Below are 26351 nucleotides of genomic sequence, written 5' to 3'. Positions count from 1 at the left end.
ATGTAGCCACCAATGGCCACAGGCTACTGGGTTCCTGAAAGGTAAGCTAGGGATGGATGGGAAGGATGGCGAGAGAAATAACGAGCCAAGACAAAGTTCTCTGATCAAGGCTTGATGTTTTAATTCTAAGGTGTGAATATAAAGGGGAAGAACCTATATTCCACCTTGCCAGGATCTCATTGCTTTGCTGGGTTCTCTTTAGGAAGACAAGCTCAGCAGCTCAGCAGGTAGTGGCTTCTTGTAAGAAGCTGCAGACTTGGCAGGACAATAGACTTTACCTAGGTGGGAAGACCCCACCCTAGGTGAGCTAGCCAACCTTGGCAAACAAGGTCTGGTCCAGCCCACTCAAGGCTGGGGGAGGGCACAGACAACTATATTATATGATAGAAATATAAGGTCAACTTAATACATAAAAAGAGGCACATATATGCCATATATCATGGTCATGACACTTTGTATAGTCATAGTATTTCAATATTCAGAATGAGTCATTATTTTTGAGACTTATGCAAAAAATTATATACATATATGTAACTATGCGTATATTTATATGGATGCATGTGGATGTATATATATAGGTATATATGACAGGAGTCCCATATAACACAATCTTAACTTTCAGGTAGACCTACAAGGGTTATCATCATAGATGAAGTCCATTAATAGCCAGGAACTGAAGGGTCTCACTGGACTCATATTTGTTGCTGATTGGGAAGCTGAAAACTGCCTGGAACAATACCAAGACACAAATATATACATGTCCAGGAAGATGTTTCCAACTGTGATAGGATCTTGACGGATCTGACAAAATGAGTGAATCATCCCAAGAGCACACCCTGAAATGATTCACTTATCTTTATGCATATCCTCTTATGAGTAGCAGCCCTCAGAGAGTTTCTCCCAAGCCAGCTTCTTGATGATTCTGCCTTGACATTTGCTGGAACAGTTGTTCTCAGTCTGTGGCTCATGACCCCTTGGGGGTCAATTGACCTTTTCACAGAGGTCATACCTAAGACTACTATACAACATATATTACTGATGTTTTTAGAAACTGATATACCACTCCCATATCAATCTAGGTGGATCTGCTATATGTAGATAATTTAATAAGAGTTCCTGGTACTGTATTACAAAGGTGGAGAACCACTGTCTTAGAACAGTTAGCCCATGGATATTCCACTTAAAGACATGTAATTGTAATGTTCTACCTAGAAAAGTATTTGTGTTGGTTTCAAGTGATCAATATTCTCACAAAGTGGTGTGCAGATGATTTAGAAAAGAGGTTCACATTGAAAGAAGAGTAAACGGAAACATAGATTTTACCTCACAAACAGTGTGAAATTAGATGATGATGAAAATGGCTGTAACTCAACCTGATAATGATTTATCAATTTAAGCAAAAGATGATATTGGCAGATAGAATCTATGCCTCTACATCAAGACAACAGGGCACACATGGAAAATAGATGTACTTTATGTGCCAGATAGAAGGAAATGAAACATGACCAATGGTCAGATGTTATATTCTTGTGTGATAACTAATGAAACTTTATTTAATGCTAGGCATCCATCTTAGGGCCCGACTAGCCATTTGCCTCTGGTTCTAGTTCTTGAATCATAAGTTCCCAGTAATAACCCTGAGTAGTAGTTTTCTTGCATCAGGTATACATATATTCTATATTTGTGCCTGGTACCTGTTGAGGTTTGAAAAAAGCCTGAGATTATAGTCATTTTCCTTTCCATAATAAATATATCATTCCATGCTTTCCTGTCTATATGAATGTTGACAAGATTTCTGTTATCATTTTGATTTTGGTGTGTGTTTATTTGTTTTACCATTGTCCATAACTGAGTTGTATTAATTTTAGCTTTTAATTTTGGAAACCTTGATGTGAAATTTCAATAAGACTTCCAGTTTAAATTCCTGAGATAGAAACTTGGAGAAGAACAATAAGAAGAATGAATGCTTCCCTGGTAAATGCTCCCAAGGTCAGTGTCCTGTCCATATTTTTTTGAAAATTCCTTTCATTATTTTAAACCATTCGAAACTTTACTTTCCTTTCTCTGTTAATCTTACCTATAGTGTTGGTTTTCTCTCATTATCTTTATTCTTCCCCAATAATCAAAATTATGTCTTTTAGTACTTTTTCACTTATAATGGGACAAGTACAGACTTGTCCAATTATATTTTTACTGGGTTTTATACTGTGAGGACATAGATTTCCAAGGATCGATGACCTGTAGTTCTGAAAGACAATGTATAATTGATGTTCAAAGAATATATTGATGTTTAATTTCTATATTCGTTGGCCTTCTGTCATTTAATATTTCTGGAAATGGAAGGTCTTCTGTGCCACATAAACTGCATTTCAGGAATAGTCAGGTTTCCAGAAATAACCTTGTGAATATAGATCTGCAAATACATGGACATTGATGTTACTGAGCAATGTATGGAAGAATAGAATTTATGGAATTGTAGAATTAGAAGACTATTCACTGTCTTGAATGAAACTTGATAGACAACATTTCGGCTCCCTAGAGACATAGATGATGAACGGAATAGTGGCTTTCTCTTACCATAGGATTGATGTGTTTGTGAGGAGATGCAGGTTGTAGTATTCTGGTATCTCTTTTCAGCATTTTATGTCACATAGTCATCTTGGGTTTGTTGACACTTGAAATCTCTTTGTCTCAGGAGAGGCACTGCCTAGTGCTCAGTGTGCTCAGTTCTCAATATACAGATGATTGTTTTCTTCTTCCCTTTTGTTTCATTTTTTAGAGGTAATATAAGCACTACTGTGTGTGCCTTTGTATTCGGCAAATGTCATATATTAGTAAGAATTTGCTGGAAAATATTATCTTGGTACTATGCATAAGCCATCACATTTTCAGTATGCATGAATGTCCCTCTTCATTTGTTCTTTTCTTTAGCAAAAGGAATGTTCCATCCACCCTATGCCTTTCTCTCACCCCGTCTATGTATTATATAGGGGGAAGGGCTTTGGCAATATTTCTTTACAATAATATTTTTTCAAATACATAAGTTTTTATAATCATAGTTTTATGTATATTGAATGATACCTTATGCCCCTGAAATCCTGAGTTCAGCATCCAGCCCTTGGAACTGAAGTTAAACATGATAGTGAGCTGCAATGTGTGTAGAAACAAAAGAAGATAAAGTTAAAATTACAAGACTAAAATTTTCAGTTAAGTCAATCTCATGAATTTTTTTTAAAATTCATGAAGAATTAGTATAATTCTCAATTTAAAAACTCAATTTGATCAAAAAATGATTCTATTTCAATTGAATGCATTGTCACATGTGCCATTTATTTCCATATACATACCTAATTATTATATAGAAAAAACTATATGTAATTTATGACCTTGTTATTATTGTATTGCATATATCAACCTTGATTAAACTTTCAATAATTCTATGCTGTCTAATACTAGCATTTTTATTTACTGTTATGAATATAATCTCATAAAATAACTTCACAAAGTATTTGATTCTGTGTGTTGTTTGGAATGTTGATGTGCTCACTGATGTTAAACTACTTTTATGTTTAAAGAAAAATGTGATCTTTAATTCATTCAATAATTCTGAATTTCATATTGTACGTCTTTGTTCTAGAAAGGGTACAGCATTGTTCCTAGGTCTCAGGATGCCAACTGAGAATTTTAAAATAAAGTCATGTGAGCCCCTGCTAGAGATAGGATTGATACAGTGTCCATAGTTGAGCAAGACTGAGAGCTGTAGAATTTAGAAACACAGTTTTACTCATTTGAACTTGACCATCTGTGATGTGACACTGGGATTCTTTTTCATAGCAACCCATGCTTCAGAAAGCTACACTCCTGAATCTAGACAAGAAATGTGTATTTTATATTCCCTACAAGTTTTCTGATTACAATTCTGTAATCCTGTTTCAGAGAAATAGAAAATAAAATTAAGACTATTTTGCATCGTTTATTAAAACTAATTTTCAATTTTCTTTCATGTTTGTTGGTACATATGGCTGAATGCATGCATATGTGTTGTATATTCCTTGAGCCTGTAGGGCTCAAAAGAGTGCATTGCATTTTAGAGAATTGGGTTTAGAAATCTGTTGTGTAGTTCCATATGTGTACTGGGAAACAACTTTAGATTATAAAACACAAAGTACAGACATATTTTCAAATGAAGTGATAGTGGCAAAACCTTCATCTACTGCTAAGGTCTTAGAAAACATTAGAAAGTTAATGAAGGGGAGAGACCTTGTGAATGTAAGCAATATAATATATCATTATATACATTGCCTTTGAAGGAGCAGCAATGCTTACCTTATGACTCATTTCTAAGCACTTCTAGAAGATGTTGTTTGTCCTTAAATATTTATCATGGCTTAGCTTTATCACAAATTACCTCTAATTCTTTAGGACTTTTCTACCTAGGAAATCACTTTTGTCCAGTAGCACATAGTAAACAGGTATTTTTCCATTTCAGGGTCTGTTAAGATTCAAGGATGTGGCAGTGGACTTCTCACAGGAGGAATGGGAATGTCTTGACTGTGCTCAGAGGGCATTGTACATGGATGTGATGCTGGAGAATTACAACAATCTATTTTTTGTGGGTAAGAATACTTTTCGTGTAGAATTCCTGATATATTTTTTTTAATTTACCTATTGTATGTTTATGTTATCCCTCTGAAATGTCTATATACTCCCAGAATAAGGGAAATTCTCGTTTCCAACATAACATTTCATTATTTTTCTTTTATATTTCTCTATATTCTTTTGAAGAGGAACCAGTGTTATGTTCTCGGTAATCTCTCCAAACTTAATGTCTACTTTTAATCAAAACTTCCGAGTTCAAAAAAAAAAAAAAATTGACTATTCAGAGCAAGACAATATATTGCCACACACATAATAGTTGGAATATTTTAATTTTACTATTGCATTAAAGTCTTCACTTACTTATGAATTTTAAAAATGGACAAGGTTTTAAATGGAGAAAGAGCTGTTGGTTGGAGAGTTTTGTTGTTACCTCTTCACTTTTTTATATGTTGGTCTCTATGTTTGGTACTGGCACAGCATGGTCTTTGAATTGTGAATTCCACACCAATGTGGATTATATAATGAGTTTGTAGCTGACCAAAGCTACATAGTGTCACTGTCATAAAGCATAAACAACAAAATAGAGAAACAATTTTTGATATGATATTTTAGTTTGCTCCTTTTTCAAAGTTTACTGCTCAAGCTATTTTTTCCACCTTCTCCAAAATACACTGTTTAAATAAGGGTTTTGAGTCTACTATCATTTCCTGTTATTTGTTATAAAGATTTAAGGTTGTTCTAAGCATCCATGTAATGATTGTGAAAAAGACCACTTTTGAGAGCTGTATTCTTGAGAATCATTAAATTACATTAGAAAAATGTCAGGAAACATGGGATATTGTCTTACTTATCCATTAGTCCCTATGGTCTTTAATTGTACTTTTTTTTTTCAGAGAATCTTTGCATTTTTCCTAAATATGAGAATGGCTTGGATCAAGACACACAGCATATTGTTCACAAGCATGTAACTATCCAAAAGAAGTCTTATAAATATTATGAGCATGGCAAAATCATCCAGGAATACACCCAAAGTGTACTTTACCAAGATAACTTCAGGGATACACATGTTGAGTCATCAAACGTAAACAGACATGAAACTGGAAACACCAGAGAACCTTGCAAATATAAAAATTGTGTAAACTGTTTAAATTTGTGTTCTACCATTGGTCTAAATCAAGGACTCCACATAGGAAAGAAAGAACACAATGGGACAGTGCTTAATAAGGTTTTTGACTCTAAACAAATACTTGGGCTGAAACAAACCAATAGTGGAAAGAAACCTTACAGATGTAGTGAATGTTCCAGATGCTTCACCAAGAAATGTAAGCTTAGACAACATCAGACAATTCATACTGGAGAGAAACCTTACAAATGTAGTGAATGTGACAAATGCTTTTTTTACAAATACAGTCTTAGTATTCATCAGAGATTTCATACTAGTGAGAAACTTTACAAATGTAGTGAATGTGACAAATGCTTTACCTTTAAAAGTGTTCTTAGAATTCATCAGAGAATTCATACGGGAGAGAAACCATACAAATGTAGTAAATGTGAAAAATCTTTTACCCGGAAAAGCAACCTTAGAATTCATCAGAGAATTCATACAGGAGAGAAACCTTATAAATGTAGTGAATGTGACAAATGCTTTACCTTCAAAAATACTCATCGAATTCATCAGAGAATTCATACAGGAGAGAAACCGTACAAATGTAGTGAATGTGAAAAATCTTTTACCCGGAAAAGCCATCTTAGAATTCATCAGAGAATTCATACAGGAGAGAAACCCTATAAATGTAGTGAATGTGACAAATGCTTTACCTACGAACACACTCTTAGTAATCATCAGAGAATTCATACAGGACAGAAGCCTTACAAATGTAGTGAATGTGACAAATGCTTTACCCGAAAATGTAATCTTATTATTCATCAAAAAATTCATACAGGAGAAAAACCATATAAATGTAGTGAGTGTGACAAATGCTTTACCCACAAAGGCGGTCTTAGTATTCATCAGATAACTCATACAGGAGAGAAGCCTTACAAATGTAGTGAATGCAACAAATGCTTCACTCACAAAGGTGATCTTAGACGTCATCAGAGAATTCATTCTGGAGAGAAACCTTATAAATGTAGTGAATGTGACAAATGCTTTACCCGCAAATTCAGTCTTAGAAGTCATCAGAGAATTCATACATGAGAGCAGCCTTACAAATGTAGTGAATGCGACAAATGCTTTACCTTTAAAAATTGATCTTAGAATTCATCAGAGAATTCATATGGGAGAGAAACCATACAAATGTAGTGAATGTGAAAAATCTTTTACCCAGAAAAGCAATCTTAGAATTCATCAGAGAATTCATACAGGAGAGAAACCTTTTAAGTGTAGTGAATGTGACAAATGTGTTAATCACAAAGGTGATTAGCAATCATCAGAGAATTCATATAGGAGATAAGCCTTATAAATGCAGTGAATGTGGCAAATGTGTTGTTAACAAATACAGTCTTAGTATTCATTATGGAATTCATACAGAAGAGAAACCTTATACACGTAATGAATGTGATGAATTCTTTAGACATAAATGTAGTCTTAGCACTCATCTGAAAATGTACACATTAGAGAATTTTTACAAATGAAGCAAATGAGACAAACCCTTCACCAAGAAAGATCATCTTAGAAGTCATCAAAGAATACATACAGGAGAGTGACCTTTCAATGTTCATGTTCAAATCCTTTATTCTTAGCTTATCTCACAGTACATCAGAGAATTTGTACAGGAGAGAAACCTCACAAATGTAACACGAGGAAAGAACTTTACCTGAAAAATAGTTTCTTCCGGAAAACATGTGGCATATATTTTACCCAAGCGGAATTCTTTACAACACTTGACGCTCCACACTAGAGTTAATTATGAATATTAGGAACTTGTGAAAGCATTTTAGTGTTTAAATCTTAGAAACTATGAAGCATGTATGCTGGAAAATCTCTGAAAATGTGACAATGGAGAAAAATTTTCAAATTGTTCACTAGCAAATATTCCATAATAAAGACAAAGTAGAGAAGCCAGAAGAATCTGTAACACTTCTATGGAGACTGAAACAATCCATTTGAGAGGAAATCTGAATATGGCGGATAATATGACTCTCAAAAGAGTGATACCAGTAAGCATTCTGTATGTTTAATTTAAATGAAGAAACTCAGACAAATCATATTTGTTAAAAGAGGATTTGATAAACTGAGCCATCAAAATGCCAGTATTCCTACAGATAGAGATTGCCCTCAGTGTCAAGTATTCATAATCTGTATCATATGCTGGTTTCAAGTTTCAGGATAGAAACTGTCTTTGAGTCCCTTGGGCTCTGATCACCAACTCCTTCCCCACAGTCGTGTATATATAACTGCAATAAATTTCATTGATTGAACAAGTTGGACTTGGTTGTTTTCAGTTTCGACTTGGGATAGGTAGATGGATATGTGTGTTGCATCTCTGTAGAAAATGTCTCTCATACAACATGCTGAACCCATTACTATTTTCTCCATACTTGTAACATAAAATTAAAACTAGACCAATATTTTTCAACCTGTCAATAGAAACTCCTTTGGGAGTATTATGAACTTCTAACAGGTTACAGAAGACCATAGGAAAACAGATATTTCTGATGATCTTAGGAGTGAAACATCATTCCTTTTTCTCTAGATGAATCCACCTACATCAATATACTTTGGATTTTATGACAGTGCTGTATTATTAGGAATGTTAGAACCATTGTATTAGAACACAATTGTGTTAACTAAAATAAGGGAGACTGTTCCATACTCCTACCTTACTGCCATTGACTGAGGAATAAGGCTGCTTTCTACCTTGAATTCCAAGAAGAGTGAGAGAAAGTTCTCTACCAAGATCAAATGAAACTACTATTGCTTCAAGGTTGTCAGTGACAAAATTCACTGGACTGTGTCTTTATGTGGCTCTTAACTCATATTAACACCAAGTGATTCAACTTCAATAACCCTCAGAACAATGCTGCCCATGGGCAAATATTACAGACCATTGTGGTAGCCTGTCCTGTTGTAGCTCATCACTCTATATATCACAAGGGATGCATTAGATTTTATTTCTTTTTGTTAACTAATTTACAGAATGGTAATATCCTATATATCTGAGAACATTTCATCCTGAAACAAGATTCAATAACTGACAATTCTTAACATCATGGTTGGGTCCAGTCTTTAAAATATATGAGATTATAAAGCTTTAATGAGCTAGCCAGTGAACAATAGATCGGGTACATGTTGATGTACAGTTTAGAAATTTCAAAATTGTGGAAAATCATTTTGAAATACTGAAACAAAAAGAGAAAATTGTCACAGCAAGGCAAACCATTATATTAGATTATTGATAATAAATTCAGAAATACTCAGGAAATTTGGACCCTGCACAAGGTGGTATATTATGAAACTATATCATTACATAATTTTCCCTGATTTTCAAAAATAAGGAATTAATTAAGCTCATGAGAAACCACTGAGTTAGAATATTGTGTTGTTCTCAGTATTGAGAGATTGTTGAAAGATAATCTTGTTGGTAAAATCTTGAGTACACAGAGGTTCATACTTTCAATTGCTCACAAATAATTCCTATTATTTGCTACATCAGGGATGTTGGGGCTCACAACGCAGGCAATTAAAAGTTAGGTGTCTTTACTGGCCCTTTTTATACACATTTCTTGTCTTAAGAAGCAGCAAGCATATGATGAGAGTGCACAAAATAGGTTCAGGTAGACTCCCAGCGGAGGGTATGTGGAAAAGCACTTGTGCAGAGTGAGAAATATGCAATTCAATGGGGCAGACACAATCACCATATCAGAGGGTTGATGGCCAATGAAACAGTCTGTGAAATTGGAACTTGCATTTGCATTTATATAAGACCATGGTAAAAGCCATATTACAGGAAGCTGATGAGCATTCCTAGAGGAACTTCCACAGGCTGTTTTTAGGAACTGGTCCGGATTCAGTACCTTTCAGAAACAGAAAAGCTACACTTCAGCTGCAGATCATCCTGTGGAACAGCTTGGGGAAGGGAGGCAACTGGAGTTGATAGGAGGAACCATTACTTGATTGGAACAGGTTTGTGATGCGCGGAATCAGAAGAGAGACTGAGGTCCCTAACCCTACTCCTACACTTAACCCTGTCCCTACCCCTATTCCCAACCTCAAGCCCTGTGCCTACCACCTACACCTACACCTATCCAATTCCTCTCTTTGGAAGAATATTTCAGTTAGTCATTTTAACTACATGTATAATATATTTGAATCTTACATATATTGTTGCTTGTTTGCATGTTAAAAAGCTGCATACTGATTTTCTATCTGGGGTCTCTCTGAGGCTAGTCTGCATAGGAGAGGCAGGGGATGCAAAAACAACAGAGCTTCTTGGACAGGGTAACTTTGGGCCTTCATCCTCAGCCAGGATGTGGAGCTGACCTCAGACCTCTGTGCACCTTCCTAGCCAGAGGAGAGCTTGCCTACAGGGAGTGCTCTGACCCCACGGGACTCAGGAGAGAGCTGGTCTCCCAGGAGTGCTAAAAGAGACTACCAGACTGACAGGAGGAAAAACACCAGCCAGAGACACCTAGAACATCTAACACCAGAGATTATCAGATGGTGAAAGACAAATATAAGAATCTTATTAACAGAAACCAAGACTCCTTGGCATCTTCAGAACCCAGTACTCCCCACCACAGCAAGTTCTGGATACCCCAACATAGGAAAAACAAGATTCCGATTTAAAATGATATATCATGATGAAGAGGATTTTAAGAAGGACACTAATAACTCCCTTAAAGAAATACAGGAGAGACATCCAGGCACCATCCCCAGCAGAGGAGAGGGGTCCTCCAGAGAGGGCTTTTTCAGAGCAGATGAAGGAGCCATCTTGGGTCCCGGATCCCTCAGAGACTAGTCTGTGCAGGTGAGAGTGCAGACTACAGAAACAACACACCTTCTAGGATAGGCAGAAGCTACACAGCTTCTGGGACAGACAGAAGCAACACAGTTTCTGGGACAGACCCCATTTCTGGCTGCAGACATCTGGGCACCTTCCCCGACAGAGGAGAGGTGTCCACCCGGGAGGGCTCTGTTGGAGCAGGTGAGGGCGCCACCTTGGGTCCTGGGTCCCTCAGAGGCCAGTCTGTGCAGGTCAGCTCACGGACTGCAAAGGGTGAGTGAGCAGACTGCAGAAGTGACACAGCTTCTGGGACAGGCTCTGTTTCAGGCCTTCATCTTTAGCCAGGAGGCAGTTCCAAATGCCAGATATCTGTGCACCTTCCCTGCAAGAGGAGAGCTTGCCTGCAGAGAGTACTCTGACCACTGAGACTCAGGAGAGACCTAGATTCCCAGGTCTGCTGAAAGAGGCTAACAAAATCACAGAAGGAACAAGATCCAACCAGAGGCAACTGTAACAACTACCTCCAGAGATTACGAGATGAAGAAAGGCAAACATAAGAATCTCACTAACAGAAACCAAGACCACTCACTATTATCATAGCCCAGCACTCCCACCTCAGCCAGTCCTGGATACCCCGACACACCCGAAAAGCAAGACTCAGATTTAAAATCATATCTCATGATGCTGGTAGAGGACATCAAGAAGGGCTTTAATAACTCACTTAAAGAAATACAGGAGAACACTGCTAAAGAGGTAGAAGTCCTTAAAGAATTACAAACAAGTGATGGAAATGAACACAACCATCTAAGACCTAAAAAGGGAAGTAGAAACAAGAAACCACAAAGTGAGACAACGCTGGAGATAGAAACCCTAGGAAAGAAATCTGGAACCATAGATGCAAGCATCAGCAACAGAATACAAGAGATGGAGGAGACAATCTCAGGTGCAGAAGATTCCATAGAGAACGTCGGCACAACAATCAAAGAAAATGCAAAAAGATCCTAACTCAAAACATCCAAGAAATCCAGGACACAATGAGAAGACCAAACCTACGGATAATAGGAGTAGATGAGAATGAAGATTTTCAACTTAAAGGGCCAGCAAATATCTTCAACAAAACTGTAGAAGAAAACTTACCAAACCTAAAGAAAGAGATGCCCATGAACACACAAGAAGCCTACAGAACTCCATATAGACTGGACCAGAAAAGTAATTCCTCCCAACACATAATAATCAGAACAACAAATGCACTAAATAAAGATAGAATATAAAAAGCAGTAAGGGGAAAAGGTCAAGTAACATATATAGGCAGGCCTATTAGAATTACACCAGACTTCTCACCAGAGACTATTAAAGCCAGAAGATCCTGGACAGATGTTATGCAGACTCTAAGAGAACACAAAGGCCAGACCAGGCTACTATACCCAGCAAAACTCTCAAATACCATAGATGGAGAAACCATGGTATTCCATGAAAGAACCAAATTCACACAATATCTTTCCATGAATCCAGTCCTTCAAAGCATAATAAAAGGAAGTCACCAACACAAGGATGGAAACTACACCCTAGAAAAAGCAAGAAAGTAATCCTTCAACAAATCTAAAAGAAGATAGCCGCAAGAACAGAATCCTAACTTTAACAACAAAAATATCATTAAGCAACAATTACTTTTCTTTATTTTCTCTTAACATCAATGGACTCAATTTCCCAATAAAAAGATATAGACTAATAGACTGGCTACAGAAACAGGACCCAACATTTTGTTGTTTACAGGAAACCCACCTCAGTGAAAAGGACAGACACTACCTGAGAGGGAAAGAGTGGAAAACAATTTGCCAAGCAAATGGTCCCAAGAAACAACTTGGAGTAGCTATTCTAATATTAAATAAAATTGACTTCCAACCCAAAGTTATCAAAAAAGACAAGGAAGGGCACTTCATACTCCTCAAAGGTAAAATCTACCAAGATGAACTCTCAATTCTGAATATTTTTGCTCCAAATACGAGGGCAGCCACATTCATTAAAGAAACTTTAGTAAAGCTCAAAGCACACATTGCACCTCACACAATAATAGTGGGAGACATCAACACCCCACTCTCACCAATGGACAGATCCTGGAAACAGAAACTAAAAAGAGACAAATGGACACTAACAGAAGTTATGAAACACATGGATTTAATAGATATCTACAGACATTTTATTCTAAAACAAAAGGATATACCTTATTCTCCGTGCCACATGGTACCTCCTCCAAAATTGTCCATATTACTGGTCAAAAACCGGCTTCCACAGATACAAAAATATTGAAATTATCCCATGCATCCTATCAGATCACCACGGACTAAGGCTGATCTTCAATAACAACATAAATAATAGAAAGCCAACATTCACATGGAAACTGAACAACACTCTACTCAATGATTCCTTGGTCAAGGATGAAATAAAGAAAGAAAGACTTTTTAGAGTTTAATGAAAATTAAGCCACAACATAGCCAAACTTATGGGACACAATGAAGGCAGTCCTAAGAGGAAAACTCATATCCCTGAGGGCCTCCAAAAAGAAACGAGAGAGAGTGTACACTACCAGCCTGACAGCACATCTAGAAGCTCTAGAACAAAAGGAAGCAAATTCACCCAAGAGAAGTAGACAGCAGGAAATAATCAAACTCAGGGTGGTAATCAACCAAGTTGAAACAAGAACTATTCAAAGAATCAACCAAACGAGGAGCTGGTTCTTTGAGAAAATCAACAAGATAGATAAACTCTGAGTCAGACTAACTAGAGAGCAGAGGGACAGTTTCCTAATTAGCAAAATCAAAAATGAAAAAGGAGACATAACAATAGAACCTGAGGAAATCCAAAACACCATCAGATCCTACTACAAAAGCCTATACTCAACAAAAGTGTAAAACTTGGGTGAAATGGACAATTTTCTACATAGATACCATATACCAAAGTTATATCAGGATTAGATAAACCATATAAACAGTCATATATCTCCTAAAGAAATAGAAGCAGTCATTAATAGTCTCCCAACCAAAAAAGCCCAGGACCAGATGGGTTTAGTGCAGAGTTCTATCAGATGTTCAAAGAAGACCTAATTCCAATACTCCTCAAACTATTCCAAGAAATAGAAACAGGAGTTCCATCAGTAGCGGGAGCGGAGAGCGGACCCCTGAGAGCCCCACCACCTCCGCAGGCCTAATCACCATCACACCCGGGAGGAGCCACAGCTGTTGCCGCCCCACTCACCATCACCGCAACCATGAGCATTGAGGCCGAGACGCAGCAGCCGCCCACCGCCCCCGCTGCCGCCCTCAGCGCTGCCGACACCAAGCCCTGCTCCACAGGCAGCAGCGAATGTAGTGGCAGCCCAGATGGCCTCACATCGGCGACGCCCGCCGGCAGGGACAAAAAGGTCATCGCAACGAAGGTTTTGGGAACAGTCAAACGGTTCAGTGTAAGGAACAGATACGGTTTCATCAACAGGAATGACACCAAGGAAGACATATTTTGTACACCAGACTGCCATAAAGAAGAATAACTCCAGGAAGTACCTTCGCAGTGTAGGTGATGGAGAGTCTGTGGAGTTTGATGTTGTTGAAGGAGAAAAGGGTGCAGAGGCAGCAAATGTTACAGGCCCTGGTGGAGTTCCAGTTCAAGGCAGTAAATACCCAGCAGACCATAACCATTATAGACGCTATCCACGTCGTAGTGGTCCTCCACGCAATTACCTGCAAAATTATCAGAATAGTGAGAGTGGGGCAAAGAACGAGGGATCAGAAAGCACTCCTGAAGGCCAGGCCCAACAACCTGACCCTATCGCAGGCGAAGGTTCCCACCTTACTACATGCGGAGACCCTATGCGAGTCGACCACAGTATTCCAACCCCGCTGTGCAAGGAGAAGTGATGGAGGGTGCTGACAACCAGGGTACAGGAGAGCAAGGTAGACCCGTGAGACAGAATATGTATCGGGGTTACAGACCACGATTCCGAAGGGGCCCTCCTCGCCAAAGACAGCCTAAAGAGGATGGCAATGAAGAGGACAAAGAAAATCAAGGATATGATACCCAAGGTCAGCAGCTACCTCAATGTCAGTATCGCCGCAACTTCAATTACAGACGCAGACGCCCAGAGAACCCTAAACCACAAGATGGCAAAGAGACAAAAGCAGCCGATCCACCAGCTGAGAATGCGTCTGCTCCCAAGGCTGAGCAGGGCGGGGCTGAGTAAATGCCTGCTTACCATCTCTAACATCATCCGGTTTGGTCATCCAACAAGAAGAAATGAATATGAAATTCCAGCAATAAGAAATGAACAAAGATTGGAGCGGAAGATCTTAAGTGCTTCCGCTGACCAGATAACATTAGAACTATCTGCATTATCTATGCAGCATGGGGTTTTTATTATTTTTACCTAAAGATGTCTCTTTTTAGTAATGACAAACGTGTTTTTTAAGAAAAAAAAATGGCCTGGTTTTTCTCAATACACCTTTAACGGTTTTTAAATTGTTTCATATCTGGTCAAGTTGAGATTTTTAAGAACTTTATTTTTAATTTGTAATAAAGTTTGCAACTTGATTTTTTCAAAGAAAAAAGTCAACAAACTGCAAGTACCTGTTAATAAAGTTCTTAAGTAATAATTAAAAAAATAGAACAGAAGGTACTCTACCCAATTCATTCTATGAAGCCACAATTATTATGATACCTAAAACATAAAAAGACTCAACAAAGAAAGAGAACTTCAGACCGATTTCCCATATGAATATCGGTGCAAGAATACTCAATAAAATTCTCGCTAACCGAACCCAAAAACACATCAAAACGATCATCCATCCTGATCAAGTAGGCTTCTTCCCAGGGATGCAGGGATGGTTTAATATACAGAAATCCATCAACATAATCCCCTATATGAACAAACTCAAAGACAAATATCTCATGATCATCTCGTTAGATGCTGAGAAAGCATTTGACAAAATCCAACACCCCTTCATGATAAAAGTCATGGAAAGGTCAGGAATTCAAGGCCCATACCTAAACATAATAAAAGCAATATACAGCAAACCAGTACCCAACATCAAACTAAATGGAGAGAAACTTGAAGCGAAAATCAGGAACTAGACAACTAGCCCACTTTCTCTCTACCTATTCAATATACACTTGAAGTCCTAGCCAGAGGAATTAGATAACAAAAGGAGATCAAGTTGATACAAATTGGAAAGGAAGAAGTCAAATATCACTATTTGCAGATGATATGATAGTATATATAAGTGACCCTAAAAATTCCACCAGAGACTTCCTAAAACTGATAAACAGCTTCAGCTAAGTATCTAGATATAAAATTATCTCAAACAAATCAGTGGCCTTTCTCTACACAAAGGATAAACAGGCTGAGAAAGAAATTAGGGAAACAATACCCTTCACAATAGTCACAAATAATATGAAATACCTTGGTGTGACTCTAACTAAGGAAGTGAAAGATCTGTATGACAAGAACTTCAAGTCTCTGAAGGAAGAAATCAAAGAAGATCTCAGAAGATGGAAAGATCTCCCATGCTCATGGATTAGCAGGGTTAATATAGTAAAAATGGACTCGAGCCCCAGGGTACATTGCCAGCGAACTCGCCCGACACCTGCACGGGCCCACAAAGGATTCCCCACGGGATCCTAATATCTCTGGTGAGTGGAACACAGCACCTGCCCCAATCCAATCGCGCAGAACCTGAGACCACAGGAAATAGGGAAGCAGGCTACCCGGGGCCTGACCTGGGGCACAAGTCCCTTCTGCTCCACTCGAGCCCCAGGGTACCTTGCCAGCGGACTCGCCCGACACCCGCAAGGGCCCACACAGGATTCCCCATGGGATCCTAAGACCTCTGGTGAGTGGAACACAGCACCTGCCCCAGTCCAATCCCGCGGAACCTGAGACCGCGGGAAATAGAGAAGCAGACTACCCGGGGCCTGACCTGGGGCACAAGCCCCTTCTGCTCCACTCGAGCCCCAGGGTACCTTTCCAGCGGAGTCGCCTGACACCCACAAGGGCCCACCCAGGATTCCACACGGGATCCTAAGGCCACTAGTGAGTGGAACACAACTTCTGCCAGGAGTCTGGTTCGAACACCAGATATCTGGGTACTCTCCCTGCAAGAAGAGAGCTTGCCTGCAGAGAATACTCTGCCCACTGAAACTAAGGAGAGAGCTACCCTCCCAGGTCTGCTTATAGAGGCTAACAGAGTCACCTGAAGAGCAAGCTCTTAACAGTGACAACTATAACAGCTAGCTTCAGAGATTACCAGATGGCGAAAGGCAAACGTAAGAATCCTACTAACAGAAATCAAGACCACTCACCATCATCAGAACGCAGCACTCCCACCCCACCTAGTCCTGGGCACCCCAACACAACCGAAAATCTAGACCCAGATTTAAAAACATTTCTCATGATGATGATAGAGGACATCAAGAAGGACTTTCATAAGTCACTTAAAGAATTACAGGAGAGCACTGCTAAAGAGTTACAGGCCCTTAAAGAAAAGCAGGAAAACACAACCAAACAGGTAGATGTCCTTAAAGAAAAACAGGAAAACACATCCAAACAGGTGATGGAAATGAACAAAATCATACTAGAACTAAAAGGGGAAGTAGACACAATAAAGAAAACCCAAAGCGAGGCAACGCTGGAGATAGAAACCCTAGGAAAGAGATCTGGAACCATAGATGCCAGCATCAGCAACAGAATACAAGAAATGGAAGAGAGAATCTCAGGTGCAGAAGATTCCATAGAGAACATCGACACAACACTCAAAGAAAATACAAAATGCAAAAGGATCCAAACTCAAAACATCCAGGAAATCCAGGACACAATGAGAAGACCAAACCTACGGATAATAGGAATTGATGAGAATGAAGATTTTCAACTTAAAGGGCCAGCTAATATCTTAAACAAAATAATAGAAGAAAACTTCCCAAACATAAAGAAAGAAATGCCCATAATCATACAAGAAGCCTACAGAACTCCAAATAGACTGGACCAGAAAAGAAATTCCTCCCGACACATAATAATCAGAACAACAAATGCACTAAATATAGAATATTAAAAGCAGTAAGGGAGAAAGGTCAAGTAACATATAAAGGAAGGCTTATTAGAATTACACCAGACTTTTCACCAGAGACTATGAAAGCCAGAAGAGCCTGGACAGATGTTATACAGACACTAAGAGAACACAAATGCCAGCCCAGGCTACTATACCCGGCCAAACTCTCAATTACCATAGATGGAGAAACCAAAGTATTCCACGACAAAACCAAATTCACACATTATCTCTCCACGAATCCAGCCCTTCAAAGGATAATAACAGAAAAGAAGCAATACAAGGACGGAAATCACGCCCTAGAACAAGCAAGAAAGTAATCCCTCAAAAAAACCAAAAAGAAGACAGCCACAAGAACAGAATGCCAACTCTAACAACAAAAATAAAATGAAGCGACAATTACTTTTCCTTAATATCTCTTAATATCAATGGACTCAATTCCCCAATAAAAAGACATAGACTAACAGACTGGCTACACAAACAGGACCCAACATTTTGCTGCTTACAGGAAACCCATCTCAGGGAAAAAGACAGACACTACCTCAGAGTGAAAGGCTGGAAAACAATTTTCCAAGCAAATGGTATGAAGAAACAAGCTGGAGTAGACATTTTAATATCGGATAAAATCGACTTCCAACCCAAAGTTATCAAAAAAGACAAGGAGGGACACTTCATACTCATCAAAGGTAAAATCCTCCAAGAGGAACTCTCAATTCTGAATATCTACGCTCCAAATGCAAGGGCAGCCACATTCATTAAAGAAACTTTAGCAAAGCTCAAAGCACACATTGCACCTCACACAATAATAGTGGGAGACTTCAACACACCACTTTCATCAATGGACAGATCGTAGAAACAGAAACTAAACAGGGACACAGTGAAACTAACAGAAGTTATGAAACAAATGGACCTGACAGTTATCTACAGAACATTTTATCCTAAAACATAAGGATATACCTTCTTCTCAGCACCTCACGGGACCTTCTCCCAAATTGACCATATAATTGGTCACAAAACAGGCCTCAACAGATACAAAAATATTGAAATTGTCCCATGTATCCTATCAGACCACCATGGCCTAAGACTGATCTTCAATAACAACATAAATAATGGAAAGCCAACATTCACGTGGAAACTGAACAACACTCTTCTCAATGATACCTTGGTCAAGGAAGGAATAAAGAAAGAAATTAAAGACTTTTTAGAGTTTAATGAAAATGAAGCCACAACGTACCCAAACATATGGGACACAATGAAAGCATTTCTAAGAGGAAAACTCATAGCTCTGAGTGCCTCCAAGAAGAAACTGGAGAGAGCACATACTAGCAGCTTGACAACACATCTAAAAGCTCTAGAAAAAAAGGAAGCAAATTCACCCAAGAGTAGTAGACGGCAGGAAATAATCAAACTCAGGGGTGAAATCAACCAAGTGGAAACAAGAAGAACTATTCAAAGAATTAACCAAACGAGGAGTTGGTTCCTTGAGAAAATCAACAAGATAGATAAACCCTTAGCTAGACTCACTAGAGGGCACAGGGACAAAATCCTAATTAACAAAATCAGAAGTGAAAAGGGAGACATAACAACAGATCCTGAAGAAATCCAAAACACCATCAGATCCTTCTACAAAAGGCTATACTCAACAAAACTGGAAAACCTGGACGAAATGGACAAATTTCTGGACAGATACCAGGTACCAAAGTTGAATCAGGATCAAGTTGACCATCTAAACAGTCCCATATCCCCTAAAGAAATAGAAGCAGTTATAGTCTCCCAGCCAAAAAAATGCCCAGGACCAGACGGGTTTAGTGCAGAGTTCTATCAGACCTTCAAAGAAGATCTAATTCCAGTTCTGCACAAACTATTTCACAATATAGAAGTAGAAGGTACTCTACCCAACTCATTTTATGAAGCCACTATTACTCTGATACCTAAACCACAGAAAGATCCAACAAAGATAGAGAACTTCAGACCAGTTTCTCTTATGAATATCGATGCAAAAATCCTCAATAAAATTCTCGCTAACCGAATCCAAGAACACATTAAAGCAATCATCCATCCTGACCAAGTAGGTTTTATTCCAGGGATGCAGGGATGGTTTAATATACGAAAATCCATCAATGTAATCCATTATATAAACAAACTCAAAGACAAAAACCACATGATCATCTCGTTAGATGCAGAAAAAGCATTTGACAAGATCCAACACCCATTCATGATAAAAGTCTTGGAAAGATCAGGAATTCAAGGCCCATACCTAAACATGATAAAAGCAATCTACAGCAAACCAGTAGCCGACATCAAAGTAAATGGAGAGAAGCTGGAAGCAATCCCACTAAAATCAGGGACTAGACAAGGCTGCCCACTTTCTCCCTACCTTTTCAACATAGTACTTGAAGTATTAGCCAGAGCAATTCGACAACAAAAGGAGATCAAGGGGATACAAATTGGAAAAGAGGAAGTCAAAATATCACTTTTTGCAGATGATATGATAGTATATATATATAAGTGACCCTAAAAATTCCACCACAGAACTCCTAAACCTGATAAACAGCTTCGGTGAAGTACCTGGATATAAAATAAACTCAAACAAGTCAATGGCCTTTCTCTACACAAAGAATAAACAGGCTGAGAAAGAAATTAGGGGAACAACACCCTTCTCAATAGTCACAAATAATATAAAATATCTCAGCGTGACTCTAACTAAGGAAGTGAAAGATTTGTATGATAAAAACTTCAAGTCTCTGAAGAAAGAAATTAAAGAAGATCTCAGAAGATGGAAAGATCTCCCATGCTCATGGATTGGCAGGATCAACATTGTAAAAATGGCTATCTTGCCAAAAGCAATCTACAGATTCAATACAATCCCCATCAAAATTCCAACTCAATTCTTCAACGAATTAGAAGGAGCAATTTGCAAATTCATCTGGAATAACAAAAAACCTAGGATAGCAAAAACTCTTCTCAAGGATAAAAGAACCTCTGGTGGAATCACCATGCCTTACCTAAAGCTTTACTACAGAGCAATTGTGATAAAAATTGCATGGTACTGGTATAGAGACAGACAAGTAGACCAATGGAATAGAATTGAAGACCCAGAAATGAACCCACACACCTATGGTCACTTGATCTTCGACAAGGGAGATAAAACCATCCAGTGGAAGAAAGACAGCATTTTCAACAATTGGTGCTGGCACAACTGGTTGTTATCATGTAGAAGAATGCGAATCGATCCATACTTATCTCCTTGTACTAAGGTCAAATCTAAGTGGATCAAGGAACTTCACATAAAACCAGAGACACTGAATCTTATAGAGGAGAAAGTGGGGAAAAGCCTTGAAGATATGGCCACAGGGGAAAAATTCCTGAACAGAACAGCAATGGCTTGTGCTGTAAGATCGAGAATTGACAAATGGGACCTAATGAAACTCCAAAGTTTCTGCAAGGCAAAAGACACCGTCAATAAGACAAAAAGACCACCAACAGATTGGGAAAGGATCTTTACCTATCCTAAATCAGATAGGGGACTAATATCCAACATATATAAAGAACTCAAGAAGGTGGACTTCAGAAAATCAAATAACCCCATTAAAAAATGGGGCTCAGAACTGAACAAAGAATTCTCACCTGAGGAATACCGAATGGCAGAGAAGCACCTGAAAAAATGTTCAACATCCTTAATCATCAGGGAAATGCAAATGAAAACAACCCTGAGATTCCACCTCACACCAGTCAGAACGGCTAAGATCAAAAATTCAGGTGACAGCAGATGCTGGCGTGGATGTGGAGAAAGAGGAACACTCTTCCATTGTTGGTGGGATTGCAGGCTTGTACAACCACTCTGGATATCAGTCTGGTGGTTCCTCAGAAAATTGGACATAGTACTACCGGAGGATCCAGCAATACCTCTCCTGGGCATATATCCAGAAGATGCCCCAACTGGTAAGAAGGACACATGCTCCACTATGTTCATAGCAGCCTTATTTATAATAGCCAGAAGCTGGAAAGAACCCAGATGCCCCTCAACAGAGGAATGGATACAGAAAATGTGGTACATCTACACAATGGAGTACTACTCAGCTATTAAAAAGAATGAATTTATGAAATTCCTAGCCAAATGGATGGACCTGGAAGGCATCATCCTGAGTGAGGTAACACATTCACAAAGGAACTCACACAATATGTACTCACTGATAAGTGGATATTAGCCCAAAACCTAGGATACCCAAGATATAAGATACAATTTGCTAAACACATGAAACTCAAGAAAAATGAAGACTGAAGTGTGGACACTATGCCCCTCCTTAGAAGTGGGAACAAAACACCCATGAAAGGAGTTACAGAGACAAAGTTTAAAGCTGAGACGAAAGGATGGACCATGTAGAGACTACCATATCCAGGGATCCACCCCATAATCAGCTTCCAAACGCTGACACCATTGCATACACTAGCAAGATTTTATCGAAAGGACCCAGATGTAGCTGTCTCTTGTGAGACTATGCCGGGGCCTAGCAAACACAGAAGTGGATGCTCACAGTCAGCTAATGGATGGATCACAGGGCTCCCAATGGAGGAGCTAGAGAAAGTACCCAAGGAGCTAAACGGATCTGCAACCCTATAGGTGGAACAACATTATGAACTAACCAGTATCCCGGAGCTCTTGACTCTAGCTGCATATGTATCAAAAGATGGCCTATTTGGCCATCACTGGAAAGAGAGGCCCATTGGACATGCAAAGTTTATATGCCCCAGTACAGGGGAACGCCAGGGCCAAAAAGGGGGAGTGGGTGGGTAGGGGAGTGGGGGTGGGTGGGTATGGGGGACTTCTGGTATAGCATTGGAAATGTAAATGAGCTAAATACCTAATAAAAAATGGAAAAAAAAGAAATTCTGCAACTTTCAAAAAATAGTTAAAATTAATATTCTTCAAATTATTAGGAACATCCCACAATTTATGAGGCTCCAGTTAACCCAGATAGCAAACCAAAAACGTGGGTATAGAGAATTACGGAAGCTTATGAATATACATGCAAAAATACCCATAAAATACTTCCAAGAATAAAAAGTATCCCTAAACACAATCAAGCAGACTTTGTCTCAGAGATGAAGGGATAGTTCAAAATACAAGAATCAATAAAAATAATCCACCATACCGAAAAAAGAACTGAAGAAAAAAAGGCATGTTCACCTCATAACATGCAGAAATGGCCTTTGACAAAATAGAACACCCCTTCTCCATAAATGTTCTGTAGGTATTAAAGATTCAAGAGACATAACTGAACATAATAAAGGCAGATTACAGCAAGCATAGAACCAAGATCAAATTAAGGGGAAAGAAACTCAAACAATTCCAGTAAAATCTCTATCTATTTAACATAGTACTTGAAGTCTTAGCTAGAGCAGTGTGACAACTGAAGGAGAATAAGAAGATACAATTTGGATGGCAAGGAAAGAATTAAAAATACCCTATTTATAATTGATATGATAGTATACATAAGTGACCCAAGAATTTCCACCAAGAAACTTCTATAACTCATAAACACTTTCCCCAAAGTAGCTAAATACAAAATTAATGCACAAAAATCAATAGTCTTCCATTATACAAATGACAAACTGAATAAAAGAAAAAATTCAGGAAAACGACACCTTTCACAATAGCCTCAAAAAATATAAAGTATGTTGGTGTTAACTCTATGCTGTTGAGGTTCTGTGTTTTGCTCATATTGTAATGCTAAATAGTGGCCCAAGGCCTGGTTGCCTCCTAGGGATCAGAGATTCTGCAGAGACTCAAGTGATGTTCTTTATCCTTACCCCCAAAGTGATCACTGATTGGTGAATAAAGATGCCTTCAGCTAATAGTTGGGCAGAAGAGAAATAGGCTTGGTGGGGAGGTGTGTCAGAGAAGAACCCTGGGGAGAAAGAAGGTGGAAGAAGAGGAAGCCACCATGAGCTAAGAGTCTTCGATAATGGCCATGTTGGCTGGCTAATTGGAGTTCAAAGCAACCAAAATAAAACATGGCAAAATATAGTGGGATTAATAGTTGGGAGATAGACATACTAATAGCATAGATGATATATACATTCCTAGTACTAGGGCTGATAAAGGCATATTATGAAGATTGTGTATGTCTTTTACCTTGAAAGTGAATAATCAAAACCTGGGTAGAAACAACAGTTGAGATTATATGTTTTCCACACCACATTGCAAGCAAGTATAAGACATCTATGATAAAAGAATCAAGTTTTTGAAGACAGAAATTAAAGAATATACTAGAATGTGGAAAGATCTCCCAAGCTTGTGGATGAGGAGGATTCACATAGTAAAACTGGCCATCCTACCAAAAGAAAAATATATATTCAATGCATTCCTTACCCAAATACCAGCTTCTGTGTTATAGACCAGAGTGATAAAATGATGTGTCAGACACAAATGCCCTTTCCCTTGAGAATTCAAGTATTATTACGTCCATTTTCCTTACCGTTCTGATTCTGACCACGATTCCCGTCTGCATGGAATTTTAAGTACTATAAACTCACGTCAGAAGGCATTTTATTTTTCCTGGCTATCAAAATTCTGTTGTGCTATCACTGTATTTTTGCTTACATGAACTGGGGCTGACGCTGATGTTTTCATTCATGTTATGGTTGTCAGACTATTTGTAGGAAAATATTTGTGCAAACTATTTGCATTATCTATTTTCTTTGCTATTGTGGCCATGACAAATCTCTTGGAGTTTAACTTTATCAGTGCTTTCCAACTGCCCTGTTGTACACCTTGTTGTTTCCACAGAGTGACCGTTGTCCCTGGAGCTCCCCAGAGAGCTTGCAGAGCACCCTCCCACCATTCTCTGTTCCATCTGTCTTTATCCACATTTTCATCTCAGTGGTCCCTCTTATACTTCATGTATGCTTTGATACATGCTTTGGAAGGAAGCCAAATTTTGGGACTCATTTTTAGTTTTGTGTGTTGGGGTGCAACATAGAAATTGGAATTTATCTCTTAAAGTCTTGTCTCTCTGGCCTCTTCCTCCCTTGTTCCTTCCTCTGCCCTCCATTCCTTTCCACCCTCTCTCCAGGAGGGCAAGGCCAGTCTCCACTTACCTACTCTCTCCTTCTCTCTGTCTTTCTTTGCCTCCATTACTCTCTTAAAGCCCCACCCCATGCCCTAAATAAACTCTACTCTACACAAAAAAAAAAAAAAAAAAAAAAGAATTTAGGGTCTAGGTTATATTTTGCTGTGCGATTGTAGCCTAGGAGGCTAGTGTCCAAAGGTAAGAAGTTAGGCTGCCTCTCTATTATCTGAGGGTTTCAGAACTCACTCTCAGATGTCAAGAGTTCAGCTTCCTATGGAACCAGTTTTTTTCTAGTCTGTCAGCAAGCAGTAGGGAGGTTGTGCAGAGCAGGTCCGCAGGTGGAGCTGTGTGGCAGGAAGCTGATGACTGAGCAGGAGGGAATGGAATCCCCGGGGCAGGGATAAAGGCAAGACCAGGACATTGACCAGAACAGGAAAAAAGCAGTAGTAATTAAGGAGGGGAAAGCTCTTGCTCTCAAACTGATTTGGGGGACCACGTGACCATAACCACGGTTTATTGGGCGGGTCTAGGAGAGCAGCTCCTAAGATCCAGGCCTGAGTGACAGGAACTTCCACCGATCGTCTTTCTACCTTCCGGTTTCCGCATCCTTGCCCTTTCTGGACCCGGAAAAGTCTCCACAGACGCGGTTTTGTGACTGTGGACCTGGGAGAGTCAGCAGCGCAGCGGCGGGCACCGCAGCCCGGCGGCCCCGGAAGGTCCCAGGTCAGAGGAGCTGCGGGGCTGGGAAACGGGAGGGAGCGGAGCAGGGGGATGTTTTCCGCAGCTGCTTTTATGGATGCCGCTCTCACAGTTCTGTTGTAGATATCTTACCACTGACCAGAAGTTTGAGATCCTGTGACCTGGGATTTATCGTGATTTTTTAAAATTTATCTTACAGTTACAGGAATATTCAGTCATAAAATCACTGTTAAACCAGAACACCCTACCCGCCCCAACCCAAGCTCCCTGGGACTAAACCACCAACCAAAGAGTAGACATGCAGGGACCCATGGCTCCAGATGCACTTGTAGCAGAGAATGGCCCTATTGGTCATCACTGGGAGGGGAGCCCCTTGGTCCTGTGCAGGCTCAATGACCCAGGGTAGGGGAATGCTAGGGCGATGAGGTAGAAGTGAGTGTGTAGGTGGGGCAGCACACTCTTAGAGGCAGGGGTAGGGGATAGTGGGTTTGTGGAGGAGAAACTGAGAAAGGGGATAACATTTGAAATGTAAAAATATACCCAATAAAAAAATGGAAAAAAAAAACTTGTAAAAGGGCAGTTGCACCATCTATTTCCTAATGTGCCAATTACAAAGATAGTGGAAAGTGAATTTGTTCTTGCTTTCTTGCTTTGTTTTACTAATTGCTTATTCAAGAGAATGCCTTTGGCCCGGTTAATAGGCATCCCCAGAGAGCTTTGTATATACTATTATATGAGGAACCAGTGCAGATTTATTGAACCAAAAAATATACTTTATCGAGCCCTACTGTTATGGGTGTAAACACTAATATTTACTAAGCAGACATTTTAGTGGCCATGAACTTTTTAATCAGAGTTGTATGCAGTTTAGGATGTAAGTAAAACATTCAGAACTATGTCTTCATATGCTGAGTTCTTATGTTACTCCTTGGGTCCAGGCAAGCCCA

General features: G+C 39.1%; 2 protein-coding genes and 1 pseudogene across 14 annotated transcripts in view; all 3 read left to right on the top strand.

Annotated features, from left to right (window-relative positions):
* The window catches only part of Zfp942 (zinc finger protein 942), a 35544-nt gene extending 27522 nt beyond the window's left edge, over positions 1 to 8022 (top strand). For 4 of the 8 annotated variants that reach the window (XM_030250073.1, XM_030250074.1, XM_030250075.1 and 1 more), the window contains 3 exons: positions 1869 to 1989; positions 4490 to 4616; positions 5493 to 8022. In XM_030250073.1, coding sequence (XP_030105933.1) covers positions 1960 to 1989; positions 4490 to 4616; positions 5493 to 6796 — 1461 coding nt within the window. In that variant the 5' untranslated portion in view covers positions 1869 to 1959 and the 3' untranslated portion in view covers positions 6797 to 8022. The remainder of the gene's footprint in view (positions 1 to 1868; positions 1990 to 4489; positions 4617 to 5492) is intronic. The other 4 variants (XM_030250076.1, XM_030250078.1, XM_030250077.1 and 1 more) reach the window with 2 other exon arrangements.
* Positions 8023 to 13794: 5772 nt separating this feature from the next.
* Positions 13795 to 15013, top strand: Gm6540 (annotated as a pseudogene).
* A 9883-nt stretch (positions 15014 to 24896) lies between these two features.
* Zfp995 (zinc finger protein 995) overlaps positions 24897 to 26351 on the top strand; it is a 31179-nt gene continuing 29724 nt past the window's right edge. For 4 of the 6 annotated variants that reach the window (XM_030250039.1, XM_030250041.1, XM_030250040.1 and 1 more), the window contains exon 1: positions 24897 to 25428. The gene's annotated coding sequence lies outside the window, so the exon portion shown is untranslated. The remainder of the gene's footprint in view (positions 25429 to 26351) is intronic. The other 2 variants (XM_030250042.1, NM_001256493.1) reach the window with 2 other exon arrangements.

Source organism: Mus musculus, chromosome 17 (genome assembly GCF_000001635.26).
Source record: "Mus musculus strain C57BL/6J chromosome 17, GRCm38.p6 C57BL/6J".
NCBI classification, from domain to species: domain Eukaryota; kingdom Metazoa; phylum Chordata; class Mammalia; order Rodentia; family Muridae; genus Mus; species Mus musculus.
This window is presented reverse-complemented; position numbering and strand designations above follow the sequence as displayed.